The sequence below is a fragment of the Myotis nattereri genome (genome assembly GCF_964212035.1).
Source record: "Myotis nattereri genome assembly, chromosome: 18".
NCBI lineage: Eukaryota > Metazoa > Chordata > Mammalia > Chiroptera > Vespertilionidae > Myotis > Myotis nattereri.
In genome coordinates, this window is record NC_138093.1 from 7,988,934 (window position 1) to 8,016,314 (window position 27,381).

A 27,381-nucleotide genomic window follows, 5' to 3' on the forward strand; every position below is an offset into this window, starting at 1 on the left:
CTCTAAGAGTGTCACATTCTCCGTGAAACTTGTGTAGAATTTGTATCTACACCACAAACTTACAGCTGACCATACACGTTCCCAATCCTTATGAGAAAAGCAAGAAAAAAATCTAGAACATATTATCAACTGCAGTTTATGCCCTAAGATAACTTCAATGAAAAAAAAATGTTTCGTTTCAAACCACTGGATAGGAAAGAGAGTTTCCCTGCTGACTTAAGCCTGGCTGCCCAAGCAAGGCTCCAGAAGATGTCTTCACCCACAGCAGTGCGCAGGCAGAAGGAGCGGCAGCTATGGCGGTCTTCCCCGTGACACTTGCAAGCCACATGGAGAAGGGATGTTTCTGGGATAGACTGCCAACAAGTTACTGAAAGAAAAGCAAAAACCTGGCAAATAAATAGGTCAATGCCCTCGGATGTTTTATGATGACACAAAAGATGAAGTTTACTAGAGTTACCTTGAGGCTACCATTTCTAAATCACACCGCCCATGCTAACATTGCCTAATCTGCAAAAGAATGCATTAGTTTTCAAGCTGGTTTTCCATAAAGACGTGTAATCATGTGTAACAGTTTATGTATAAAGCATTTCTTAGACCAAGCAAGTCATATGCCACATCCCAAAGAACTTCAGCAATCAAGATTTTTCAATTAGAGAAATAAACAATTTGAACCACATTTACCACCAGGAGTTTTTATTGAAAGTGTGCTGGTATGTGCTGAGCAACAAAATGAGGATTAGCATGTACTGTAACTGTACTTACTAAATAATGTAACAATGAGTTCGCCTTACCTGAGTGTGGAAATTTGAAATGGTGGTTGTTTCGATATCTTTCTTGCCCAGAATTTCCATTTTCACTGGAGTGTTGGGGAAATTGAAAGCAAAATAGTCCAAGAAGTCCGGGAGATAAGCAGCCGCCCCGTGCACTATTGCTAAAGCATAGTAAGCGGCATTTTTCTCATTTTCACTGAATGTCAAAGCAAGAAACTCCTCAGAAAATCTCTCCATCTCCATTGGAGACAAAAATGAGAGTTCATCCATGTACGCATGAAGGATCAGAGCACCGCCATTGGACTGGTGTTCCTCATGGATAAAGTTGCTAAACTTAGTACCTGTTTTTAAGAAATTTCTACGAATAGAATGCTCCTGGTGGGTCATGAAAGGTGTTTGTACTCCCTGGGGCACCCGATATTCGTGCATGCCCAAGTTTAACCGGCACAGCTGTTCATCTCTCAGATACCTGCAGGACTCCTTGTTGACTCCCGACGTGCTATTTGCTTGTCCTTGGGTGAGGACTTCCTTACTGATGCGCGTCAGGCCAGCACAGACAGTTTGTACTTCCTTATTGTACATTTTAAGGCGTCTTCCTCGCATGTCTTCTCGGTGTTTCTTTTTCTTTTTCTTCTTTATTTTCTTCAAAACAAAATCATCAGCTCTCTGGGCTTTGCCATTTTCATCTGGTGTTTCTGGCCACAATAATTAAAAAGAAGTCAGTTGCTAGGTCTAGTGTCAACATACAAACTGCTTACGGTACTTTACATCAAATTAACTAACTATTCTTAGTTTCTATGAATTTGTCATTATTACAGCTTACATGTTTATAAAATGAGACAAAAATCTTAAAATACAATAATATTCTGGTTTGAGGATTATGCTAAAGAGTAGATAATGCAAAGGTCAGCATATAACTTAATATAACCTGCAATCAAAAAATAAAAGGAAATAGAGAAGTTATTGATTTCACATATGCTATGCAGTATGGTAACCACTGTAAAATCTACATTGGAGCTCGTCGTATTTTGCTATCAGTTACACATTACTATGATACATATAGGTGAATCAAACAAAGGCAAATTAAGCTGTAAGACACCATTTTGCCTACAAAATTGGCAAAAACTTTTTTTTTTTTTTTTTTGCATTCTCATGTACTGTTGCTGAAAGTATAAGCTAGTACAACTTTGATGAAGGGCAATTTGGTACTCTCCAAAATTAATATGTGCCAAAAGCCTTGAAAATATTTCTAATTTTCAGACCCAAAAATTCCACTCCCAAGTAAAAATTACCTAAGAAAATAACTGAAGACACATAAAGACATCTGTGAGCACACTAGAGGCCCGATGCACGGAATTCGTGCAAGAGTAGGCCTTCCTTCCCCCAGCGGCCAGCACAGGCTTCCCTCTGGCACCCGGGACCCGGGCTTCCCTTGCAGCCCCGGCTTCGTCCAGAAGGTCATCCGGAAGGATGTCCAGTCTAATTAGCATATTATGCTTTTATTATTATAGATTATTTAGGAAATCCCCCAATTGTCTATTAATAAGATACTGATTAAACTCTGGTACTTACATATGATAAAATACTACCCAGCCATTGTAAATTATATTACAGATGAAAAGAACTGACAAATTACAAGGTTACAAAATGCCTACATTGTCACTCTTCCAGAAAGCCTTCTCTTAGTAACTCCTACTGTATGTTTCCTATTACTGTACTTCTCATCACAGTACTTACCACATTCAGTGCTATTACTTATTTAATTTTCCACCTTTCCTCTAAATTATAAGCAATCTACTCTTTCCAGAGCAGCTAACATATGTATAAATCTTATCCCATTTTTATAATATTAAACATTCATCATTCAGGCATTTATTTACTTAGTACCTATTATGTACCGAGGACACTTCTGGGCACTAGGAATGTGGTATTAACTAAGAAACACATGATCCCTACTCTCTTGGATCATACAATCTAGTTGTACAAGAAAAAGGAAGTTATCAGTAGGTTACTCTAGATCAGTGATGGCGAACCTATGACACACGTGTCAGGTGACACGCGAACTCATTTTTTTGGTTGATTTTTCTTTGTTAAATGGCATTTAAATATATAAAATATCAAAAATATAAGTCTTTGTTTTACTATGATTGCAAATATCAAAAAATTTCTATATGTGACACGGCACCAGAGTTAAGTTAGGGTTTTTCAAAATGCTGACACGCCGAGCTCAAAAGGTTCACCATCACTGCTCTAGATGCTGGGGAAGCTCTCTTTGGGAGATGACATTTAGACTAAGTCCTAACGAGAAGAGAATACAAGCATGTTTTTGAGAGAAAAATATTCCAGGGAGAAGCGAAGTACCTAAAGAGAGGAAAAATTCTGACTTATCTATAGGTATTTTGTATATATACAACACAGAAAATATCTGGAGAAATATATACCAAAGTGTTAATGGTAGTTATCTAGGCTGGTAGGATCATAAATGTCTAGCTTTCTTCTTTTTTACTTACATGTATTTTCCAACTTTCTACAAAAACATATATTATTTTCATAATTAAAAAATGTATTTTTAATTTTAAGGGATCATCATGGATTGGCAAATCAAAAATAGAATGGCATCTTTTATTTACTAGTTGGAAAATATATCTAGCAAGAATTCTTTAGGATTAAATATCAGGTATTGTCCTGACCCACCTTCAAGCACGTTGTGGTATGTACTGTGTAGATTTTATCCAGCCAACTATAGTATTTCAGACACAATACAACTAATTCAGTGCTGAGATAGCTACGCCCACTAATCCTATCACTATACGTGGGAAGAACAGGCTCAATAAACTTTATAGTAAAAAATTTTCTTGGTATAAAATATGTAAATATATGATAGTTGCAGTAGTCTATACAAAATCATTCTAATAACCAGATACACAGGTTATAAAATCTTCTAAAAAATTTTTTTAAAGTGCAAATCAAAGACTTTAATGTGATACCAAATGATTTTCATTCTATTTAATACTTGCATTTAAGCAATGAAAAGAAAACCATCTGCAAACATCACTTGTAATTAAACTGAGATCATTTACCAAAATATACATGTATTACTTAAACTGGCAAGAGAAAAAGCACTCTTTTTTTGGAGGGGGTGGGGGATCATTTATCCTCACCTGAGGATATTTTTTCCACTGATTTTTTAAGAGAGAGTGGAAGAGAGGAAGGGAAGGAGGGAGGGAGAGAGAAGAGAAAAATATGTGAAAGAGGCACATTGATTGGTCGCCTTCCCGCATATGCCCTGTCTGGGGCCCCAGACTAGGGAATTGAACCTTCAGTACCCAGGCAGACACTCTAACCATTGAGTTACAATGTCCAGGGCAAAAAAGGTAATCTTTTAGCCCTGATCGGTTTGGCTCAGTGGATAGAGCGTCGGCCTGGGGACTGAAGGGTCCCGGGTTCCATTTCGGTCAAAGGCATGTCCCTTGGTTGCGGGCTCATCCCCAGTGGGGGGTGTGCAGGGGGCAGTTTCTCTCTCACCAATGTTTCTGACTCTCTGTCCCTCTCCCTCTCTGCAAAAAAATCAATAAAATATATATATTTTTTAAAAAGTAATCTTTTATTCTACATACAACTAAATATTTGAGTTAATTAAAACACCTAGTAACGGTCATTTATATTTCTTACCAAATAAATTAATCTAAATACTTTTCCTATATATCAAATCAGTAATTTAGGCAACTCTCCCAAGCAATTAAATGTTAATGCCATTAAATATAAAGGTTAAACCAATTTTTTAAAAATTATCTAATTACCCATTGCTAAATGTTTAGCAATTTCACAGAAAAAAAAAAAAAATCTCTGAATAGATCCTGTTATTTCAAGCTTCAGAGGATGTATTTGGTATGCAGAAGATGAATTGTGACCTAGATCCAACACTGAAATTAACACCAAAGAGTTGCCTTGATAGTAACACATTTTCTATATTACTATCAGATTACCAATGGTACTTCTAACATGGCCAAATCTCTGTGGGTTTTATTCCAAAACTCATTATACGAGAACCATTCAATTAATTCAGCATGGTCCATCTCAAAACAACCACCACATAAGGAAACGAAAAAGCCCTAAATTGGTTTTAATCTCATATTTCAACATGATAAAAGTTTAAAATGTGAAATTTTATTCACTAATCCTGTTTTTCAAATTTTGATTTTTATCTAAGGCTAAGGCTGAAATAGAGAAAGCTCACCTTTGATTATAGAGAAATCTGAGACAACTTGTCACACTAGCTGATGAATTTCCATGAGTAAACTAATATTAATTTTAAGTTATTATGGTGGTAACTAATTGAGAATGGCACACATATACAAAGTTGTTAAAGGTTATTATACTAAGTTAGCCATCGCTGCTTCATGAAAATGATATCAAGGTTGCCTTGCCTTGAATTAAAAACGTTATTTAAAAGTCAATGTCTCTGCAATATAAATTATATCAAATCAATATGTTGTACATCTTAAACTTACACAATGTTATATTGTCAATTATATCTGTTATTTAAAAAATCAATGTCTAAAGAATGAACAATCTTTTCTTTTTTGGTAGAGTGTGTTAGTGGTCCAACAGAGAATGTATTCAGGCCAACTATACTTAAATAAAGTAAAATAAAACAGCCTGAAACATTATATGTTATTTATATTAGGTTACAAAGTCAGTAGGTGACAACCAAGATTCAAACTCTTGCTTGTCTGACTCCAAAACTCCAACTCTTCCAATACACTCCGTTGTGTTCTCGTTCTGCTTCTCTCTCACCTCCTCTCTGCCACTCTCCCACCGGATGATCAACTACAATGACCTCATCACCATCAATGGACTTGAGGTGGCTTGGAGGAACCTCAGATAAAGGCACATTACTTCAACGAATATTTTACGGAGTGCCCGCTACATAATTCTGCATGATCATAATGATAGCCTTATGTTATACAAAAATACAAAAACTTTCATGGCCTTAAAGGCTTTTTTGCCTCTCTCTGAGTAAGGAAAAGTACAGTCCCTGAAGTGGTTGCTCTGATAAATGAGATTATCTGTTTACTTCAGTTCTCTGTATAATCCCGAAGTAATTCCTCACTCTTATCACCAAGACAATCAACTGTTTCTGGATTTAAAACTCCTGCCAGTAGCCATAACCAGTTTGGCTCAGTGGATAGAGCATCAGCCTGCGGACTCAAGGGTCCCGGGTTCGATTCTGGTCAAGGGCATGTACCTTGGTTGCAGGCACATCCCCAGTGGGGAGTGTGCAGGAGGCAGCTGATCGATGTTTCTCTCTCATCGATGTTTCTAACTCTCTGTCCCTCTCCCTTCCTCTCTCTGTAAAAAAAAAAAAAAAATCAATAAAACTCCTGCCAGTAGCTCTTTGACATCATAGAAACTTTCAATTAGGAGTTTGCCCTCGCGACACTCCCTGTGATAGCACAGCTGATCAAAGATGAAAAAAATGTGAGAAAGGAAGGCTGACTCACTGGAAATACATAAAAGCAACCCTGTCATTTAATGACATTGGAGAAGAGAGCTACAGGAATCAACTCACCCCTTTCCTTTTTTAAAAAATATTACTACAATAATAAATTTAACCAAGAATAATTAAAAAGAAGCATTCCTTCCTTTGATGGGTTTTGTGGAGGAAGTCTAAGTTTTGAATGCAGTTAAAATGGAGAGGAAAAAAATTAACATTTCAAAAGACTCAGCTAACTCAGTTTAAGACTCAAGCCTGTTCCTTATAAGAAATAAAAAAAAGATTTTATATCTCTTAACATTTAGTATCTTCTAGATTCAGTTCTACCACTTTCTAACTAGAAAATTTTAAGCATGTCACTTTACCTCTTCAAAAATCAATTTCTGTACCATTTTCTAGATAAAGCAAGTTTACCTTGGTATTTACAGATTAAACTTTCGTTTCAACTATTTATGAGCAACTCCACATGTCTAGCATCCGACACTTATGGGAAGCTACACGTGAGCTTGGACTGAGTACTGCTGGGCTGGTATGCAGGGGCTGGTGTGCAGGAACATGTCTCTCTGCTGAATGAGCTGCCTCAGGGTCCGCAAACTTTTTCTATAAAAAGCTTTGAGGCCATCTGATCTGTCTCCACAGCTCTCCTCTGCTGCGGTGGCGCAAAAACTGCCGCAGACCATGCATCTGAATGGGTGGAGCGGTGTTCCAATGAAACTCTATTTCTGGACACTGAATCTGAATTTCATTTGACTTTCACATGTCATGGGGTTTTTTTTGCCAAACATTTAAAATATAAAAAACATTTAAGAATATATTACCTGTAATATATAAAGAATTCTCAATTCAATTAGAAAACAATTCAATTAGAAAACGGGCAATAGACATTTTAATAATGAGGATATATGGACGGCAAACAATGACACACAAATGTTAAATATCACTAGCCATTGGGGAAATGCCATGATGAGGAATCTCTATATATCTATTAGAAGAGATAATATAAAAATACTAACAATACCAGATACTGGCAAGGATGTAGAGGAAGCACATCTCTCTTGAACTGCCAGTGGGACTGTAAAATGGAACAGTCTAGAAAATAGATTGGCAATGTCTTTAAAAAAAACAACTAAACACACACTTACCATATGACCTAGCAATTGCATTCCCAGAGAAATGAAAATTACATCCATACATAAATCTGAACATGAATGTTCATAGAAGTTCTACTCCTAATAGCTAAACTGAAAACCAAAATGTCTTTTAAGAAATAGTTAAACGGTGGTATATCCATACCGTAGAATACTACTCAGTAATGAAAAGGAGTGAGTTACTGATAAATGCAGTAACTTGAATGTATCTCAAAAACATCATGCTGAATGAAAAAAAACTCATAAAATGACATACTTTATTATTCCATTAGATAAGATTCTCAAAACCATGAAATCATAGCCCTAACTGGTTTGGCTCAGTGGATAGAGCATCACCCTGAAGACTGAAGGGGCTGGGTTCAATTCCAGTCAAGGGCACAGGCCTAGGTTGTGGGCTCAATCCCAGTGCGGGGTATGCAGGAGGCGGCCAATCAATGATTCTCGTCTTTGATGTTTCTATCTCTTCCTCTCCCTTCCTCTCTGAGATTAATAAAAATATATATATTTTTTTAAATCATGAAATTATAAAGTTAAATAAGTGGTTGCTGCAGAATAGATTAGTGGTTTCTAGGGTTTAGGGAAGGTGGGGGAGACATAGGAGGTTTCTAAGACTATACATGGGTAGCATTAGGGGGATGTTCATGGTGTTGGAATAGCTTGAATCTTGACTGCAGTGGTAGTTAAATTAATCTACAGGTGATAAAATGTCACAAAAGTACACACACCCCAATGTCAATTTCCTGGTGTTGATAGTATGCAATAGTTATGTAAGATGTAACCATTGAAGGAAAGAACAGGTCTGTACTATTTTTGCAATTTCCTGTAAATATTTAATTACCTCAAAATAAAAAATTAAAGTAGTACCTAAATATCTGAGGATAAGGGAAGTCATAGCTTTTTAAATAACAAGGGTCTAGCCACTCTCCTTATTAATCAAGGATGAAGCATGATAAAAAAACAAAGACAGTTTTAACAGTGCCTAATATCAGCCAGACACTGTTTTAAGTGCTTCCCACGTATTGCCCCATTTAAACCACGTAATAACCTTATAAAAGCAATACCACAGCCTTATTCTACCAACAGGAAAAGGGAAGCTGATGGAGGTTAAAGTAATCTGCCCATGGTCACACAGTAAGTGGTAGAGCCGAGATTTAAACTCGGATGGACTCAGAGGCATGCCTCCTGCGTGCCTCGGTAACAAGTATAAAGATGCTCAGCAAAAATATAAAAGGTATTCAAAGTGTGTGCAAAAGTCTGGATTATTTATTGATTTATTAGAGAGAGGAAGAGAGGGAGAAAAGAAGAGAGGGAGGGAGGAAGAGGGGGGAAAGAGAGAGGAGGGAGGGAGGGGAGAGAGAGAGACGATTTGTTGTCCCACTTATTTATGCATTCATTGGTTGCTCCTTGTATATGTCCTGACCAGGGACTGAACCTGCAACCTTAGCAAATCCAGAGGAAGCCCTAACCCACTGAGCTACCCAGCCAGGGCAGAACCTGGATTAAACAAGGTTAAACCAGATTATTTTATGTAGGGTTCTAAGAATGCCAATGTGTACCCTGGCCAGCGTAGCTCAGTTGATTGTCATCCTGTGCACCGAAAGGTTGCCAGTTCTATTCCTGGTCAGGGCACATGCCCAAGGTGTGGGTTCCATTCTAGGTCGGGCACATGTGGGAGGCAACCAATCAATGTCTCTCTCTCCCTTTCAAATCAATATGAAAATATACACATATAAAATGCCAGTGTATGTCATGTATCCAGAAAGTAATGGTATTTGGCCAGGAAGCTTTTTTCCCCCCATAACAACGTTCTCATTCAAACGTTAAAATATTTAAACTAGATGTATTCTGATCATTTCACAATACATACAAATATCAAATCCTTATGTTGTTCACCTGAAACTAATATAATGTTATATCTTTATTTTTTTAATCTTCACCCGAGGATTTTTTAAATTGATTTTAGAGAGGAAGGGAGGAGAGGAGTAGAGTGAGAGGGATAGGGGGTGAGGGGAAGAGAGAGAAGAGAGACAGACATCGATTTAAGAAACATCGATAGGTTGCCTCCCATACTCACTCCCAACTGCAACCTCCATATGTGCTCTGACAGGGAATGGAACCTGCAGCCTTTTTGTATACAGGATGGTACTCCAACCGAGCCATCCGATCAGGGCAATTATATCTCAATTTTTTAAAAATAGTTTAAATGACCTGATCTTAACCCACTTGTCTTCTTTACCTATTGGCAAACTACAACTGCTTCAAGCTACGCTGTCCGATGTGGTAGCCACTAGTCAAAAGGAACTATTTAACTATAAATTAATTAGAATTAAATAAAATTTAAATTCAGTTCCTCAGTCACACTAGCCACATGACAAGTCTTTTAGACTTCCTTCAGCCTGGCCAGTGTGGCTCAGTGGTTGAGCGTTGACCTATGAACCAGGAGGTCACGGTTCGATTCCCACAGGTGGGCTCCATCCCCAGTAGAAGGCAGCTGATCAATGACTCCCGTCATTGATGTTTTTCTTTCTCTCTCTCCCTTCCTCTCTGAAATCAATAAAAAGGTATTAAAAAAAAAGACTTGCTTCAAGGGCCCCATATGACTAATGGCTACCATATTAGACAGCACAGATACAGACTATTTCCGTCACTGGAGAAAGTTGGTTGGACAACACTGGGTTAAAGGTTTGCTTTTGTTTTTTAAAAAACATGAGGCCTGTACAATTTCCAGAAAAGCATGTTGTGAATTATTTACATGTAATTACCACTGTCCCCCATAAACGAGGTGCTGTCAGGAATGCTTGGTGGGACTGGCTACTGCCATCTCATACCCAAAGAAGTGGGAAAATGAATAGGAGAGAAAGCAACACTGCACAGCAGGGAGATGACGCTGATACTGGGATTCGGGAGGTCTGGGTTCTACCCCCTAGTAGGTCAATGATTTGTTTAAGAATTTTAAAATCTTTTACCTGGTACTACTTGGGGCCTTAGCTTTTTCCTCTTTTACTATATAAATTTGAATTGGGTGATCTCTAAAATTACCTCTAGCTCTGAATGGTTAAAACACACACACACACACTCACACACACACACACACACACACGAAATGAGGTGAGAAATAAAGGTAAAAATAAAAGAGAACAAGATCACTGCATATTGATGGTGGAACTGGCACAAGTTCTACTCCTGAGATTAAGATTTGGATACCACCACCGGAAGAAAGATTTACCTGGATTCAATAAATGCCACTGAGCAATTATTTACAATGAACTGTGCTATTTGGAAGTAGCACCCAAAATAAGTAATGATTGGTGGTAGTCTTAGTTTTAGCCTAAGACCAAGTTTGTGAAGGAATCCAAGACTCACAACACTTAAGATTGGAAGACGGGTTCATTAACATGTTAATAACCTAACTGGCCCAGTACTAAGAAACACAAAAGTATCTTAAAATCTTCTTGAGAAGATGCAACTCACAAATCACATAAAATCATATACAACGTACAAACTCGGGGCATAATCAAAATTCTACGAGAATATAAACAACAAATGCTACAGGTACTTGGAAATAGGAAGGCGCCAATTCTGCCCACCCTAATTGCTCTCTAGAATCTAGAACCCACACTTAACTAGGTAGCCCTACATTTTCTGTGTTAAAGATTCTTGACTTTAATCGGGGTTATTGGGATTAAGTAAATTATCCATTGGTTGTGCCAGACAAAATAAAATGCAACTGGAATTCTCGCCTCTGATACCTACTACTGCACACCCCACGTTTTAGGGGGCCCGGTGGGTTCTACTTCCTAGGATCGAAGGAGAGAGGAAACCTTCCCCATCCCTTTCCTGAGGATTAAGATCTAATATGAAAATTAAAAATGATTTTTTTTTACCTGCAGACTTAAAAAAAACACACACACACAAAAAAAAAACCACGAAGATAAACTGCGTTTGACATTTTACCTTGCAGAACCTCAGGCGATCAGTGCGAGTCGAGTGAACCTCCCTACGAATTCAAACTCGTTACAGCCCCAAAACATACCCGGCAAGATTTGGGAGCAGAGGAGCGCGAGCATGAAAGCCACCACCGAGGAAAACAGGAAGGAAAGGATTTTAGCGACAAGCCTTCCCTTTGGAAAGGCCGTTTTTCTGGATGCGCCACCTACAAATCCCACGCCGGGGACCGCATCGCGCGGAAACCCTGCCGAATTTGAAAACAAACGTCGGCCAAGGCTCCGGGAGGAGCGGGCGGGGGGGACGGGGCAGGGGGTTGGTGAGTAACTGACAGCTCGGCCTGGAAACCAAGAGCCTCAAGTAGGTCAGGCTGTGTCCACGGGGTGCGATCCAGGGGCCGCCCCGGGGGGCGCGGGGGCGCGGGGCAGCCAGAGGCGGGCAGGGGCTGGGCGTCTTTCCGAGCGAAAGGGGCGGGATATCTGCGCCGAGAGAGACCCAGAGCCCCAGCTCGCGGCCGCCCGCCGGCTCTCACCTCTCTTGGGGGCCTTGACCAGGGGCACCCCACCGGCCCTCTCGCCGTTTTCCTGCTTGTCCTTGTGTCGGAGATCGCCCGGGACGCAGGAGCTGGGGCCACCGTCCGAGCCGCGGTGATGGTGGTGCCGGTGCCGCTCCTTGTGGCCCTTATGCTGCTTGGGCCCGGCGGCCGCGCTCACCGTCAGGGGCGAGAAGGTGAAGAGGGCCGAGGTGCCTGGGGCTGGGAGCGGGGCGGCGACGGCGGGCCCGGCGGGGGCCAGCGAAGGCGGCGGCGGCGGCGGCAGGAGCAGAGGTTCCACCGGGCCCGGGAGGGTCGGGGCTGCATTCGTTGGCGGCAGCGGCCCGGGATGTTGGCGGCTGCGACGCCGCCGGTGAGAGGGAGCCAGAGGGGAGTCCTGGCTCGGCCGCCCCCGCTTCTCCTGAGACCCCCCACTGCTCGCTCGGCGCTGCCGCTTCACGCCCCGCGGCGAGACCCCAGCATGGGGCTTCTCCTTCCCCTCTTTGTCCGGCTCCTCCTGCGCCGCCACCGCCCGTACTACGCGCACCGCTCCGACCTGCGCAGCCATTTCACCCACAAACACACATTTAAATGGCCCGACCGCCCCCCCGTCCGCGTATCGCGCAAGCGCATCCCGCGCACGGCCCGCTGGGCATTGGAGTCCCTCCGCTGCCCTCCACTTGTCGGCGGAGCCCGGTCCGTAGCTGAACATGCCGGAAACGGCCCTTCCCCGCCGCTCTCCGCAGGCCTCTCCACCAGCGCTGGTCCAGCCCCCCGGGCCGCGCGGAGCCTCCTGGGAGCGGTAGTTCCCCCCGCCCCCCGCCTTCTGCCTGGCTGCGGGGGCGGAGGAGCGGAAAGAGAGCGTGCGCCGAGTCACGCTCCGGGCTGCGACGCAACCGCCGCTGGGCGGAGAGTTGCCGCCAACCGCCTTAACGGCCCAAACCGTGTTCGTGGCTCGCGGAGTCGGGCGGCGCGTTCCTATTATCTTCTTCTTCCCTCTTCCGTCATGGCACGCGGACTAGGTGGTCTCCATAGTTACTTTTAAATGGCATGTTCCTCTTTTGACCTTTGTGAGGTAAAGGAACCTCCGGCCTTTTCTCCTTGAACGAGCGATGAGATGAGGAGGGAAGGGGAACTTGGTGTATAACGCGAGGGCGGCTTTGCTTTTAGAGGCTAATGGCCCCGCCCGTGGGCATTGCCATGGTGACCGCTCCGGGCGTAGCGAGGCAGGTGCCCGCGCCTCCGGGGAGCCTGGGCGCGCCGCCCCGCCCCGCCGTCCGCCCCCCTCCCCCCAGCGCCTGGGAAGGCGGAGTCCATCGCTATTTTGAACACATTCCTACAGTTAGAGGGAAATTCTAGATGGAAAAGGGTTTTTAACGTTGAAGGTGTTTCACATCCTAAGTATCAGGTTGCATAAATCTGAGATGCGTGCCTATCGGAGAACACTCCCCAAGTCGCCTCTGTTCCCCAAGGCTTCCGCTCAGAAACTGATGGACAATTTCCTAGTCACTTGCGTTGTACCTAGGATTGGTTCTTTTAGCATATTTGGTCCTCGGTGAGGGTATTGGGGATAGTTGATTGCGATGAGGTACGCAGAGAAAAGCCAGTGGTTCGATGCCACACTCCATCGAGCTCACTGCAAAACAAGCTTGCTGAGCACCTGCTGTGTTCATTGCGCTGCAGCGACAGGTAACGTATCGCCTCACTGGGCTTCCCAGTGAAAATACTACGGATCCCATGCTTCTAGAAGCCACAGACTTTTAAAAAAATTAAAAGCAGTTAAATCATTTCGGGGAACTCTGGAGAATCCTTTGTAATAATTACTAACATTTGTTACATAAAATTAGATTGGAAAGATCAGATACCCTTAAAATATTTCAGATCCATACTCATTTAGAAAACAAAACAGCCGAAACCGGTTTGGCTCAGTGGATAGAGCGTCGGCCTGCGGACTGAGGGGTCCCAGGTTCGATTCCGGTCAAGGGCATGTACCTGGGTTGCGGGCACATCCCCAGTGGGGGGCGTGCAGGAGGCAGCTGATCGAGGTTTCTCTCTCATGGATGTTTCTAACTCTCTATCCCTCTCCCTTCCTCTCTATAAAAAATCAATAAAATATATTAAAAAAGAAAAGAAAACAAAACACTTTAAACTAGTAGTGCTTCTGATTGGCTGTAGGTTGCACATGTTTACACAGAACCTGTGAAATGAAGAAAATGCTACCAAAAGATAGCTATTTTGTTAATCATTCTAGATTTGGTAATTGAGTAACTTTGGTTAAAACTTATCAGGGATGTAACTGAACATCTGGTTAGTTGATATATGTAAATAAAAAGATTACAGTCATTTTTTACATATTTTATTTTCTTAAATATAACTTCTTTTCTTACTATTCTAGTTTCCCACAACATTGGGAAAGATGTTCAAGGTATACTCCATTTAGGCAAAAATAACTCCCAGGGGACAGTCTTTGTCATAAGCAGTAATTTTGTATTTCAACCACAAGATAAGATTTTTAAAAAAAAAATTTTAAAGTAAATTCTGGCAATGTAGACATTTAATTGAGATCCAATTCTTACCAGTCCTTCAAGTTTATATTTATGTGAAAAGTAAAGTCAAATATAAATAACTTCCAAAAATGAAAAAAATCCATTCCCAAACTCTTTCCCCTGTGGCTGAAGTGGCAAACTTTCTCTGCTGTTTCCAACCCAATGTAAATGAGATTCAGTGTAAAATTTTTGGCACTTAATTCTGCATTGCTTTTCTTAAGAGCTGTTACCACATTACCACATCTGCACTGTTGACATTACGAATCTAGAGCGCTTTACTGTAGCTAGCTGTATTCTGGTAATTTTTCTTTTCAGGTGCACTTGCAGCCTATAGTCCACAGTTCTGTTACATATTCCAATTTGATGGTGGGTTCCTTGGTCCTTTGGGTTTTGAAAAACGATTTGCAAAACCTGGGAACAAAAATAAAGCTGAGAGTGAAAAGGGGGAAAGGATTAATATGTACAAATTGCCAGTAAAAAACAGTCATGGGGATATAGAATATCGTCAATAATAATTTAATAACTATGTGTGGTGTCAGATGGGACTTACCCAGGTGATCATGTTCTAAGGATAAGGGAATAGTGTCAATAATAATTGAATTACTATGTATAGTGTCAGATGGGACTTACCCAGGTGATTACTTTTCTAATCACTATGTTGTACACCTGAAATTAATATAATATTGTATACCAACTATTATTGAAAAAGTACAAATTTTTAAAATAAAACTGAAAAAAGTTTTTTATATAAATATGAATACATGGATTTTAGAGTATGTTATGACATATTCAAACACATGGATTTTTTTTAAAGGTTAGGCAGCATCTTTGATCAATTTAGTAATAGATTGTAAAGGCATAGCAGTAATTAAGTTAATGCTGAAATGATAACAATAGAATGCTAATAACATTTTATATTTGTAGAACACTTACAAATTTAATAATGGTAATAATTAGATAAAGAAACCTGGTATAATGGTCTTTAGTAGTTCAGCATATTTTTTTTTCAGCTTTGTTGAGATATTATTGATATATAACATACAGGGTGGGCCAAAAGTAGGTTTACAGCTGTTTGGATGGAAAACAATACAATAATAAATAATAATACAAGAATAAGCTCTGTGTTTTGCTTACTCACAACTGTAAACCTACTTTTGCCCCGCTCTGTATCTAAGTTTAAAGTGTACAACATGGTGATTTGATACACATATAGTTAACTAACACCTCTATCCCCTCACATAATTACCATTTTTTGTGGTGATTAAGGTTTACACTCTTCAACTTTCAAGTGTATAATACAGAACTGTTAGTTATCATTACCATGCTGTTCATTAAGTCCCCAAAACTTACTCATCGTATACCTGGAAGTTTGTACCCTTTAACCAACACTTCCCCATTTTTCCCCATCCCCGCAGCCCAGGCGACCACCATTCTGCCCTGTATTTCTATGAATTCAGCCATTTTAGATTCCACTTATAAGAACACACAGTATGTATGACTTATTCACTTAGCATAATGCCCTCAAGGTCCATTCATATTGTTGCAAAAGGCAAGATTTCCTTCTTTTTTTATGGATAAATAATATTCACATCTATAACTTACCTTTATCCATTTTCTTTATCCATTCATCTGTCAATGGACACATGAGTTCTGTGTTTTGGCTACTGTAAATAATGCAGTGAACATGGGGTGCAGTATCTTTTAAGATAATGATTTCATTTCCTCTGGGTTTATATTTAAAAGTAGAATTTCTGGGTCACATGGTACTTATAGTTTTAATTTTTTGAGGAACTTTCATACTTTTTTCCATAGTGACTGGACTATTTACATTTCTATCCACAGCCTCACCCACACTTGTCTCTTGCCTTTGATAATGACCATTCTAACAGGTGTGAGGTGACATCTCATTGTGGTTTTGGTTTGCATTTCCCTGATGATTAATGATGTTGAGCATCTTTCCATGTACCTGTTGGCCATTTATCTGTGTTTCTTGGGGGGGAAAAAAGTCTACTCATGAACTTTGCCTATATTTTAATTTGACTTGCAAAATAAAATCCTTTATCTACATCTTTTCACCTACCACTAACTTATCAAAAAAATAACACTGGGGAATTTCAGAAAAATAAGCATTATCCTATATATTAAAACCCTAATATGCAAATTGGCTGAACCACAGAACAACTGGTCGCTATGATGCACACTAACCACTAGGGGTCAGACGCTCAACTCAGGAGTTGCCCCCTGGTGGTCAGTGCACTCCCACAGGGGGAGCACTGCTCAGCCAGAAGCTGGGCTCATGGCTGGCGAGCACAGTGGTGGTGGTGGTGGGAGCCTTTCCTGCCTCTGCAGCAGCGCTAAGGAGCAGCAGGCGGGCAGTAAGGAGCGAGGCGTCCCGGACTGCAAGAGCCTTGGACTGTGAGGGGGCGCAGGCTGGGCTGAGGGGCCCCTCCAGTGCATGAATTTTGTGTACCGGGCCTCTAGTTGAGGCCCGGTGCACAAATTTGTGAATGGCTGGGGTCCCTTGGCCTGGCCAGCAATCAGGGCCAATCGGGGCCACGGGAGGTAGGCCAGCCAACCTGATCAGGGCCATTGGGGCTGGCCGGGGCAATGGGCCGCGGGAGGTTGGCTATGGGAGTGCGCTGACCACCAGGAGGCAGCTCCTGCATTGAGTGTCTGCCCCCTGGTGGTCAGTGTATATCATAGCGACCAGTCGACCAGTCGTTTGGTTGTTCAGTCGCCCGGGCGTTCGGTCCTTCGGTGGCTTAGGCTTTTATACATATAGATTGTATTAAATTCACTTATACTTCTGCTTCAGTCCAGAAAGCCCTCCTTTTACTGAGAGCTTATGTTTGAAAAGCTTAGAAAAAATAAAGTAATAAACAATCCTGGAGAACTAAGTATGTAGCTAATCATTTATATCTCTCCCTCAAACACTCCCCCCTCACCTATCCCAAAGAAGGACAATGCAAAAATGTTGCCCAACCAATAATGGCTTTTTCTTCATCCTTTCAAAATATATGAAGAGTAATGACAGTTGGTTCTTTATCACTTCAGCAACACATGACTTCTCTTTTCTTTGATGGAGGATATTTTCAAGGTTCTCTTACACTTAGCCGCTTTAGGAGTGCAAAGTGAGCAATGAAAGATTTGAAATACAAAAGGAGAACAGAAAGTGGTAAGCTTGAAGATGTTCCTGAACCTTTCATTGCATCATCATCTTGCAAAATTGTGGGTAGGCCCTGCAGAACTGCTGAAAGCATCAGTGAGATATTTATTAAAGCATCCAGCACAATGCCTGACACATCCTAACCCATGTGTTGCTTACATCTGAACCATTTGGTTACCTAGCTTTATTTTCTGCATATGCTAGGCAAATCCATGTAATAGAATACATAGTGGTATGTAAGATGTTAAGCGGTAGCTGGGGTCAAAAATAAAAAGATAAATTGCATGAAAAAGAATATAAATATAAGGACCTATACATGCAACCTCAAATCCTATTTAAAGTTGTATCTCTTATACTATAAAAGAATAATTTAGGTACACATAAACTGTGCTGTAAAATAACACACATACCAAAATTTAGCAAGGAGCTGGAGTTACTTGACTGAACAGAGTCTGCAGGCTTGTTTGGTGAGGAAGAAGTACAGAGACCTAGAATGAAAAGAAAAAATGTGAGGGAAAGAATAAAGACAAACTGAGATAACTTTTTACCTTTTTATTGAATCTATTGCGATGACATTGGCTAATAAGGTTGTATAAGATTCAGGGGTAAATTCTATAATACATCATCTGTATATTCTATTGTGTGTTCACCACCCATCGCCATGCACACCCTTACTCAAATCATTTGTTCTCCACAGTAGATCATCCATGGCAAAGCCTGTGATTTTTCTTACACTGTCCTCTACTCCTGTAATATCTTTCTTCACTTTCCAGTCTGCCTTTTTCCCATTATAGATGATTCTAGTTAGGCCCAGAATCTCATCTCCCCAGAGCACTATGCTTCTTGGTTTTGCCATTTAGCTACTTCTTGGTAGGCTTAAAATATATAGTGTTTCTCTTCCCAGAACCTTAATATTGAGGTATCAGTTTCTGCCCAATTTTGAAAGCAATCCAGTGAAAACATGTCCCACATTTTGCGGGAGCACTGTCTAGCAGTGAAAAAAGATAATTTCAGGTTTGTATAAACTTTCTAAGAAGCAGCATATAACTGGGGAGAAATTATTAAATAGTCATTTTTTTGTTTTCAACATTTTCAGAATACAGTGTTAGGACTGTGCATGTTCATATACACATACCTAATACTAGGATTCTAGAAACATCTCCCCATTCATGGAAGTACTTGAGTATGAATCACTAAAGTACATACTGAATTTCAGTCAGATTCAATTAAAAATATATTTATTGAATACTTAACTATATGCCAAGCATTGGGCTAAGCACTGACGATGGAGACAGAAACATCAATGATGATAGAGAATCATCTATTAGCCACCTCCTGCAAGTCCCCCACTGGGATCAAGCCTGCAACCCAGGCATGTGCCTTGACTGGGAATTTGACCAAGACCTCCTGGTTCATAGGTTGATGCTCAACCACTGAGCCACACCGGCCGGGCTGATATGTTCTTTTAGAAAAAGAGACCTGTGTATTTCGTAAGCTAAATTGATCAAATCAATCTTTGGCTATTCAAGTCACTCATTGCTTTTTTTTTTTTTTAAGCTGTTTAATTCTCCTGTTTTATACTATAATTTCCTCCTCTTGAAATGCTTAAATTCTCTTTTGACTGGCTTTAGCCATCTTACTGTTCCATCATACTTAGTCATCATAGGTGAGAAATCAGTTCATTTCGGAGATCAAGTGTGGTGGCAATGAGAGCAGACTGGCACAAGTTTATGGAAAGATAGAGTGAAAACTCAGGAGAAAAGAGTAAGATTCAGCTATAAACCTTCTCACTTGGATAATACCTTACATCAAGTTTTCTCAGTATTTTGTCCCTCCCTAAAATACCAACCAGCTGTTTGGTCCTTGATGATTAACCAAATTGACCAAATTTGTAAAACTGTATCACCATCGCTCAGCCAGCGTTGCTCAGTGGTTGAGCATCGATTTATGAACCAGGAGGTCACAGTTCAATCGCCTGTGTTGCGGGCTTGATCCATAGTGTGAGGTGTGCAGGAGGCAGCCAATCAATGATTCTCTCTCATTATTGATGTTTCTATCTCTCTCTCCCTCTCCCTTCCTCTCTGAAATCAATAAATATATACACATATTTAAACAACCATGTTTTATATACTTTATAGTTATAAATAAGGATTTCTAAGATAATCAAATTCCCACCGTTTCAGGAGTCTTTGAGTTGGTTTTCATTACAATATAGCAAAAGTAGTAAGCAACAGACTATTGCTAATAATACTTGGTAAAAATAGAAATGACTCAGTACTTTGCTTACTTTATTAAATCAACACATTTGTTTCACAATATGCTTTGCTGTGACTGTTTTCAAAGAAAATACATCTGAGGTTAGACTGCTGGGAATTTTAACACACTTGGGTGCCAGCATCTTAGGATGAGTAGAAAGTGACAAACATCATTCTATTATTCCACACACCCCCGCCCAACCCTTCACTCGGTACTCAGTATTATATTATCACTGTGGAGCCCAGCACAGTGCAATGTTTGGGGGTGATCTGACCCATAGGACCCAAGCAAGCTTCTGTTTAGGAATAATATTAACTTTTCATAGAGTGGTTATATAAGGAAGAATTAAATAATCATGAAAGTAGTATACATATTCTAAAAAATAAGTATAAAGAAGCTTACTCTTTTTCATGTTCCGCAAAATTTTCAAACTCTGCAAAAAATGAAGAAGAGGAAAGTGTTGATTTTTGGTGTGAAATCCAAACTACTTTAATCAAGTAGAAATACAGATGTCAGTCAAAAGCATTAATTTCCTTTAATAAGAGCCATCAAAGTGCACAAAACCATTTTGCCATTTTAAACTCAGTGCGAAGTCTCCACTTGATTTTATTTCACTCTCCCCCCCCCCCCCCATATGAGAATGACACTATGTATTTATAAATAATGTATCAGAATATCAGGGGGGAAAAGTTTCTATGTTTCTTTTTTGGGACCATTCCAGAATCCGCGATGCCTTCTGAAGATAGCTGTGACACACAGCCACTCCCATTCTAGCCAGGAATGTTTATCAACCGTATTCTGTACTCCGTTTCCTAGGGTCCACTCCATACTGTTAGCCATGCCACTTCCTTCACCTTTCTTTCAGCAAACCCATGGACTCTGCCTCGTTCATAAAGAACCTACCCACATTTTTTCTTTTCTCCACATAAAATAACCTACCTACATGTTTTTCTCCACATATCCTTAGCACGTACATTTTTAATCTGTTCTGTAATATTCAATGCCTCTTGATAATTTTCAGATTGTTTCTTATGTAGGCATTCTGTTCAGTAGATTAACTGTCCTCTTCTCAAGGGCAGGTAGATGTCCTCTATGACATTTCTATTTTCCCAACACCTAACAGAAATGTATTCTTCTACATAATAGATATGTAATAAATTCTCTTTTTTTGAAAAATTTTATTTTGATTTTAAGAAATAAATCATTTATTTATTATTCAAGTTATCTTAGTAAAAATGCTACCATTCTTATTTTCCATCTACCCAGTTTCCTAACCCTCCCCCACATAAAGCCATCGTTATTAGCTTCTTATGTATCCTCCCAGTTACATATGAATACAGAATACAGATATAAATCATATTTTGTTCCTTTTAAGCAATAGTTAACGATTATAATAAATATAGTAAGAGAGTTCATTTTTTAACCTTCATAGTATTCCAATTTCTGCACATACCATGATTTATTTAATCAATTTCCTTAATGATTAATATTTATGTTGTTCCTAATCGCCTGCTCTTATAATTTTTCAGTAAATAACCTGGTATACCCTTCGTTTCATATATGTACACACATATTTGAAGGATAAATTCCTAGAAGTGGGTCAAAGAGTACATGCATTTGATATTGTTAGATTGTCCTCCATAGAAGTTACACCACTTGACTTTCCCACCAATGCAGGCATGTGCTTATTTTCACAGTCTCCCTAACAAAGAATGTAGTCAGACTTTGGAATTTGCCATTCTGATGAATGAAAAACAGCATGTCAGAGTGGTCTTAATTTGTATTTCTCTTATTATGAGTGAGGTTGAACATGTCAAATGTTTAAAGGGCAGACCGTGCATATTTATTTTGCTTAAACTATTGGATCATGGGGTTGTTGTTTTGTTTTTTGTTTTTTTGCCCACTTTTCTATTAAAGTTATCACCAATGAATTTCTAGGAGCCTTTATATATTAAAGAAAAGCCCTGGCTGGTTTTGCTCAATGGGTAGAGCATCAGCCTGTGGACTGAAGGGTCCCAGGTTCAATTCCAGTCAAGGGCACATGCCAGGGTTGCAGGCTCGATCCCCGGGGGGTGGGGGTGGGGGCGTGCAGGAGGTAGCCGATCAATGGTTCTCTTATCATTGATGTTTCCATCTCTCTCCTTCTCCCTTCCTCTCTGAAATCAATAAAAATATATTTTTTAAAAAAAGAAATAACTCCTTGGCTATGATGCCAGTTGCAGATATTTTTCTCCAATTTGTTCCTTGACTTTTGATTTTAAGTTTATTTTTATTTTTGCCATGCAGAAATTTTCTATTTTATTTAAGTGAATTTATAAATCTCTCTTCTTATGGCTCCTGGATTTTGAGTCTTTCCCACTCCCAGGTTGTAAAGTAAACTTTCCAAGTTTCTTTAGTACTTTTTTGGGGTTGGTTTTTGTTTCTCTCTCTTTTTTTTTTAACACTTAAATCTTTTATCCATCTAGAATATATCCTGGTATAGCTGTGAGATATGGATCCTATTTTTTTTCAGGTGCTTATCCAATTTATCCAACGACAATTAAAATATCCATCTTTAATCATATACTAAATTCCTATACTTATTTAAATCTATTTCTGGACTTCCCATCTGCTATGTTGGTATGTGTTTTTTCATACACCAATATCATACCATTTTAATAATTGAGGCTTTACAATGTTTTAATGTCTGGTAAGGCAACCAACCCTCCTTCCACTGCTGTGACTTCTATTTTTAATTTTTTGAGTTTACTGGCCATTAATTTTATTTTTTAAAAATATATTTTATTGATTTTTTACAGAGAGGAAGGGAGAGAGACAGTTAGAAACATTGATGAGAGAGAAACATCGATCAGCTGCCTCCTACACACCCTCTACTGGGGATGTGCCCACAACCAAGGTACATGCCCTTGACTGGAATCGAACCTGGGACCCTTCAGTCCGCAGGCTGACGTTCTATCCACTGAGCCAAACCAGTTAGGGCTCCTTCTATTAATTTAAATTGTCATGAGACCAACAATGTTAGTGACCATATTTAATCTAATTTTCCATCTTAATGCTGGCAGCTGGTGGGAGAGAAGGGAGTAGCGGGTTAGGTGACACTTCCAGTAATGAAAAGCTTCTGGTGTATTTCCATGAACTCCTATCTTTTTTACCTTACTCCTTGTGAAATATTTTCCAGGAGTCTTCAATGTTTGTTTTGAAGATGTTGAATTTTCCATGGTGTTAGGGCAGCTGGCAGAATAAGTCTCCATAGGTTGAGCCTGCATACCTGAAAAAAAAGTAATTTGTTGCATAGCTTCCTAAGCTTTCAGGTTTTATATAAGTATATATCTAGTAATTCTTGGCTTGGCTTTTTTAAGCACTACTTTTACAATACAGTATGGGCCTTTAAAATGTCTTATTTTTATCTTACTTAATCATTTCTTGTACCTTTTTCATTTAGGTCCCACTTTATTGCTAGCCTTTTAACAGTCTTATTTCTACAACTTTTTGGAGAGAAAGTGCTGCACTTACAGTCCTCGTCAGCGAGGAAGAAGGACTCTCGGGTCCTTTCTGGGAGTGGAGGGGGAGGAGAAGAGCGATCTTCATGCAGATCTGTGATGAGAACAGGGCACAATAAGCAAAAACATCCATCACTTAAAGTCTCCAGGCAAGACCCCTCTTTGATTTTGTATAACTTTTCCAACTTCTCAATATTAACCTACAGCAACCAAATAAAAAATTATCTGAACTGTGACTGGAGCCTCAGGAGCTTTGTCCTTCCAGCTCTTTAGCCAATGAGCCTCTCATTCATCACAAACTTGTAGCTCACTTACAACAGTGTTTTCCCAAAGAAACTGAACCTGAATTGAATTAAGTTTCTAGTTCTTACAGAGCATCCTGAAACAAAGCAAAACTCCTAGCCTGGGAAACCCAGAAATAGATCAATAAACAGTGGAAGCTATTATGGGAAGCATGCCATCTCCTGAGGTGAATTACTCTAAACTTAATGAGCCATTCTCAGTACAGATGCTTAGGGCTAACATCTCATCTAAAGCTATGAGAATTTATTTACCTGATATGGGATTCCGGAGTTTTACAATCTAAAAAAAAAGAGAGAGAGAGAGGAAAAGTGAAGGAAGAATATGTCCACAAATTTACAAACTCAAAGCAATGCATGGCATTTTTGAAGTTATATTGCATATACAGATAAAGATAGTTATGAAATGTTGACCCTATTTTTTTTAACGTGTAAGTGTGCTGAGTTATGAAAAGACATCAACTCTTAGTGATTTTTTTATGTCACGACAGTTGGTCCTAAATTTATTCTGTTTTGACCTATTTCCTTTCTACTCAGAACATTTCCTGAAAATTTAATTGAGGGTAAATTGTTGAAATGGAAATTACTTCATGACATTGGAAAAGGAGTGAATTTTCTTTTCTCTGGGAATTGTTAATTGAAACACCATTACTTGTAGAATATTATTAACAATAATAATAACAATTACTAGTAAATTAAAAGTATAATTAAAAAGGTACAGAGTATTTGCCTACTACATTGTGATTGTAGGCATGTTTAACTGTTTTAGTTAATTACTTCTATGATCTCTTAAATTGTAAGGGAGTTGGTTCATATAATATATACAAATGCATAACAGATTGTTGAAAGTGTAGAGTTTTCTTCTAGAGGCAGGGAACATTATTCCAAAAGGTTTAACTCAAATAATATGAACATGTGTCACTAAAAAATTTACTCTCTATAATACGTTATACAGCTAACACAATACAGTCAACCAAATGACTATTGCAAACAAGCTACCTACTTGTGAAACATTTACTTTTGCTTTAAGTATCCTTCAAGAATCAGCTCAAATGTTTCCACTTTCACTGTGTTTTCATTTACCACTTCCGACCTGAAGGGATCTCCCACACTTTCAAGTCTCTTCTCTTTCCCATGGCACTGGTCATATTTGCCTTGTTATAATAAACTAGAGGCCCAGTGCATGAAATTCATGCAAGGGGCTCAGCCCTCGCAGCCCTGGCTTCATCCGGAAGGTTGTCCGGAATGTCATTCAGCTATCTGGTCTAATTAGCATATTATGCTTTTATTATTATAAGTAGACAACAATACTTGTATATACACCCTATATCTCCACGGCTAGACTATGAGTTTCTTAAGGGCAATAATTGGATCTTATGCATCCTCTAGCACATTGTTTTATAAGTAGTATCTACTTAATATTTATTGGCTGATAGGTGTTAAAAATACAAGCAGTAGGACTATAGTCTGTCGAATCCAAATGAGTCAGAAAAAAAGAAGTTATGGACCTTGATTGGCCTAAGTCTCACCAAGTCATCAGGTTTGCTGGATTTAGGTGTTCCACTCCATTCTAGTGATGTTCCAATTTTTGTCATCCCAGCTGAAGGTAAAGATTGGGGAACATGCAGTGGGACTTCTCCTGGAAGGAAGTAAATATGGTCCAATTCTTAGGAGAGTTGTAATTCTTTTAGACAGCAAATGTTACTCAGCAATAGCACGTACAACATTGAAAGGACTTGAGAATACTAGTAACCTAGCTTTGTGTTACTTACTGAATGATACTCACCAGCTTCCTCTACCACAATGAAAGATTCAGGTGTCCGCTCAGGAAGTGGAGGGGGGGTTTCATCGTCTATTTTTGGAGAAGTTGCTATCCAAAATGTCAGAAGTAGAATTATAATTTTTAATTAGGAAAATACAAAGAAAATTCTTACATTTCAACTTGATGGAAATCCCATCAAGTGCCATTACAATGTTTAAGCTGGTATCTGTTCACTCAAGGAAAAAGCAAAATAAATTCTCTCATCTTAAGTTGCAAACCCAGGAGCTTTATGCTTCTTCAAAATGTATGATTTCTGTTAAAAGCCCAAAAGTATTTTGATTGAGTCACTGAGTATCAGTTAACATAACAAAATATTAAATTACATAACTCTTCCTTTTGTTTTACATAGAATATACAATACAGCATCATAAAAGCATTTTGACATGCCAGAGATTGTTACAGACTTGGTGAAATCATAAAGATTGTAGTATCTCTTATTCATTCTACAAGGATGAAGAATATGTATGTCTTTTGTCTTTTAAAAAACAATGTTGTATTCTATATTTCTGTAGAAATATTCAGAATTTTTATAGAAAAATGTAATGCTATTATAAGAAACTGCCACCAGATGGCACACATGTAAATGTTCTTACAACCCTTGAAGATAAGGATTTGTCTTTTAACATTGATGTTCAGAGAATTTAACGTATTATAGGTACCTAGAAAAGTAAAATTCCTTTAAATTATAAAACAAGATCAAAATATATAAAATAATCTACTCAAAGAAGGAACTAGATCCAGATAAAGTATTTTTTGTAACAAACCTATGTGTCGACACATTTATTAAGACACTACTATACAATAATGTTATAGAGTAAAAGCTCTTTCTACTTCCTATTCAGGTAAAACATTTTTAATAAATTTCTGATGATACACCTAAGAGAGTTAAATTTACTCTTTGCTTTTTTTCTCTCACAGCCAACTTATAATCATCTCTAACAGGATATTTAAATCTATTATCAAACCACCCAGTAAAACAATATGCATAATATGCAAAAATACTAGTATAGAATTATAAAATAAAGTATGAAAGTAAAGGTGTATTTATGATTAAAATCCCACCCAGAGCCCAGCTGGCGTGTCTCAGTGGTTCATCATCAACTTATGAATCAAAAGGTTCCTAGTCAGGGCACAGGCCTGGGTCCCTGGCTCGAGCCCCAGTGTGGGGCATGCAGGAAGCAACCAATCAATTATTCTCTCTCATCATTGATGTTTCTATCTCTCTCTCTCTCTCTCCCTTCCTCTCTGAAATCAATAAAAATATGTATTTTTTAAAAATCCTACACAGAATATGGAACACATATTCTCACCTACTAAGTTATTATAAGAGGGCAGGAGGAAATCAGGTTCTCTTTTTGCAACTGCCTCAGCAAGTATAGCCACATGGTTGGGCAGTAAAAACTCTGAGTGACCATGCAGTGCCCTAGATCATATCTTTTCTTAAACTCATTTGGTAGTTGCTTCTGTGTGTGAAGGGAAAATTGTGGACCTTTCATATACATTTCCAGGAATGAGAATTGCCTCCTTTAAAAGCACTCCTGTTGGCTTCATATCAGGGATGGGGAATGTCTGGCCCATATAAGGCTGGAGAAATAATTTGGTCTGGCCTTCCAAGGCACTAGGGGTGATTTAATTAAATGTTTCACCAAATATAGCAGGCTGATTTTTAAGTTGATGATTTTGTATGACCGGCAAATGATATTATAAATATCCAAATGGCCCTTGCAGAAAAAAGGTTCCCCACCCCTGGCATGGATGATGGATCATAGAGCATATGGATCATGGAATGTTACATGTTTGTTTTTGTTATTTTCAATTTATCACAGCATTAAAACCTCCTGGAATTTATTTCTTAGAAGGAGAAGGAAGCAGAGAAGGACAAGGGGGAGGATGAGAAGAA

At 39.3% G+C, this 27,381-nt stretch overlaps 2 protein-coding genes across 3 annotated transcripts in view; both read right to left on the reverse strand.

Annotated features, from left to right (window-relative positions):
* The window catches only part of RSBN1 (round spermatid basic protein 1), a 28,989-nt gene extending 15,832 nt beyond the window's left edge, over positions 1-13,157 (reverse strand). For both annotated transcript variants that reach the window (XM_081112544.1, XM_081112543.1), the window contains exons 1-2: positions 11,893-13,157; positions 792-1,465 (exon numbers count right to left, since the gene is read on the reverse strand). In XM_081112544.1, coding sequence (XP_080968670.1) covers positions 792-1,465; positions 11,893-12,604 — 1,386 coding nt within the window. In that variant the 5' untranslated portion in view covers positions 12,605-13,157. The remainder of the gene's footprint in view (positions 1-791; positions 1,466-11,892) is intronic.
* A 1,084-nt stretch (positions 13,158-14,241) lies between these two features.
* Positions 14,242-27,381, reverse strand: part of PTPN22 (protein tyrosine phosphatase non-receptor type 22) — a gene marked incomplete at its 5' end in the record, with an annotated part of 41,236 nt that continues 28,096 nt past the window's right edge. Inside the window, 8 exons of the mRNA XM_081113253.1 lie at positions 14,242-14,849; positions 18,015-18,092; positions 20,263-20,293; positions 23,013-23,128; positions 23,374-23,454; positions 23,915-23,942; positions 25,189-25,298; positions 25,446-25,529. Of these exons, the coding sequence (XP_080969379.1) occupies positions 14,785-14,849; positions 18,015-18,092; positions 20,263-20,293; positions 23,013-23,128; positions 23,374-23,454; positions 23,915-23,942; positions 25,189-25,298; positions 25,446-25,529 (593 nt within the window). The 3' untranslated portion in view covers positions 14,242-14,784. The remainder of the gene's footprint in view (positions 14,850-18,014; positions 18,093-20,262; positions 20,294-23,012; positions 23,129-23,373; positions 23,455-23,914; positions 23,943-25,188; positions 25,299-25,445; positions 25,530-27,381) is intronic.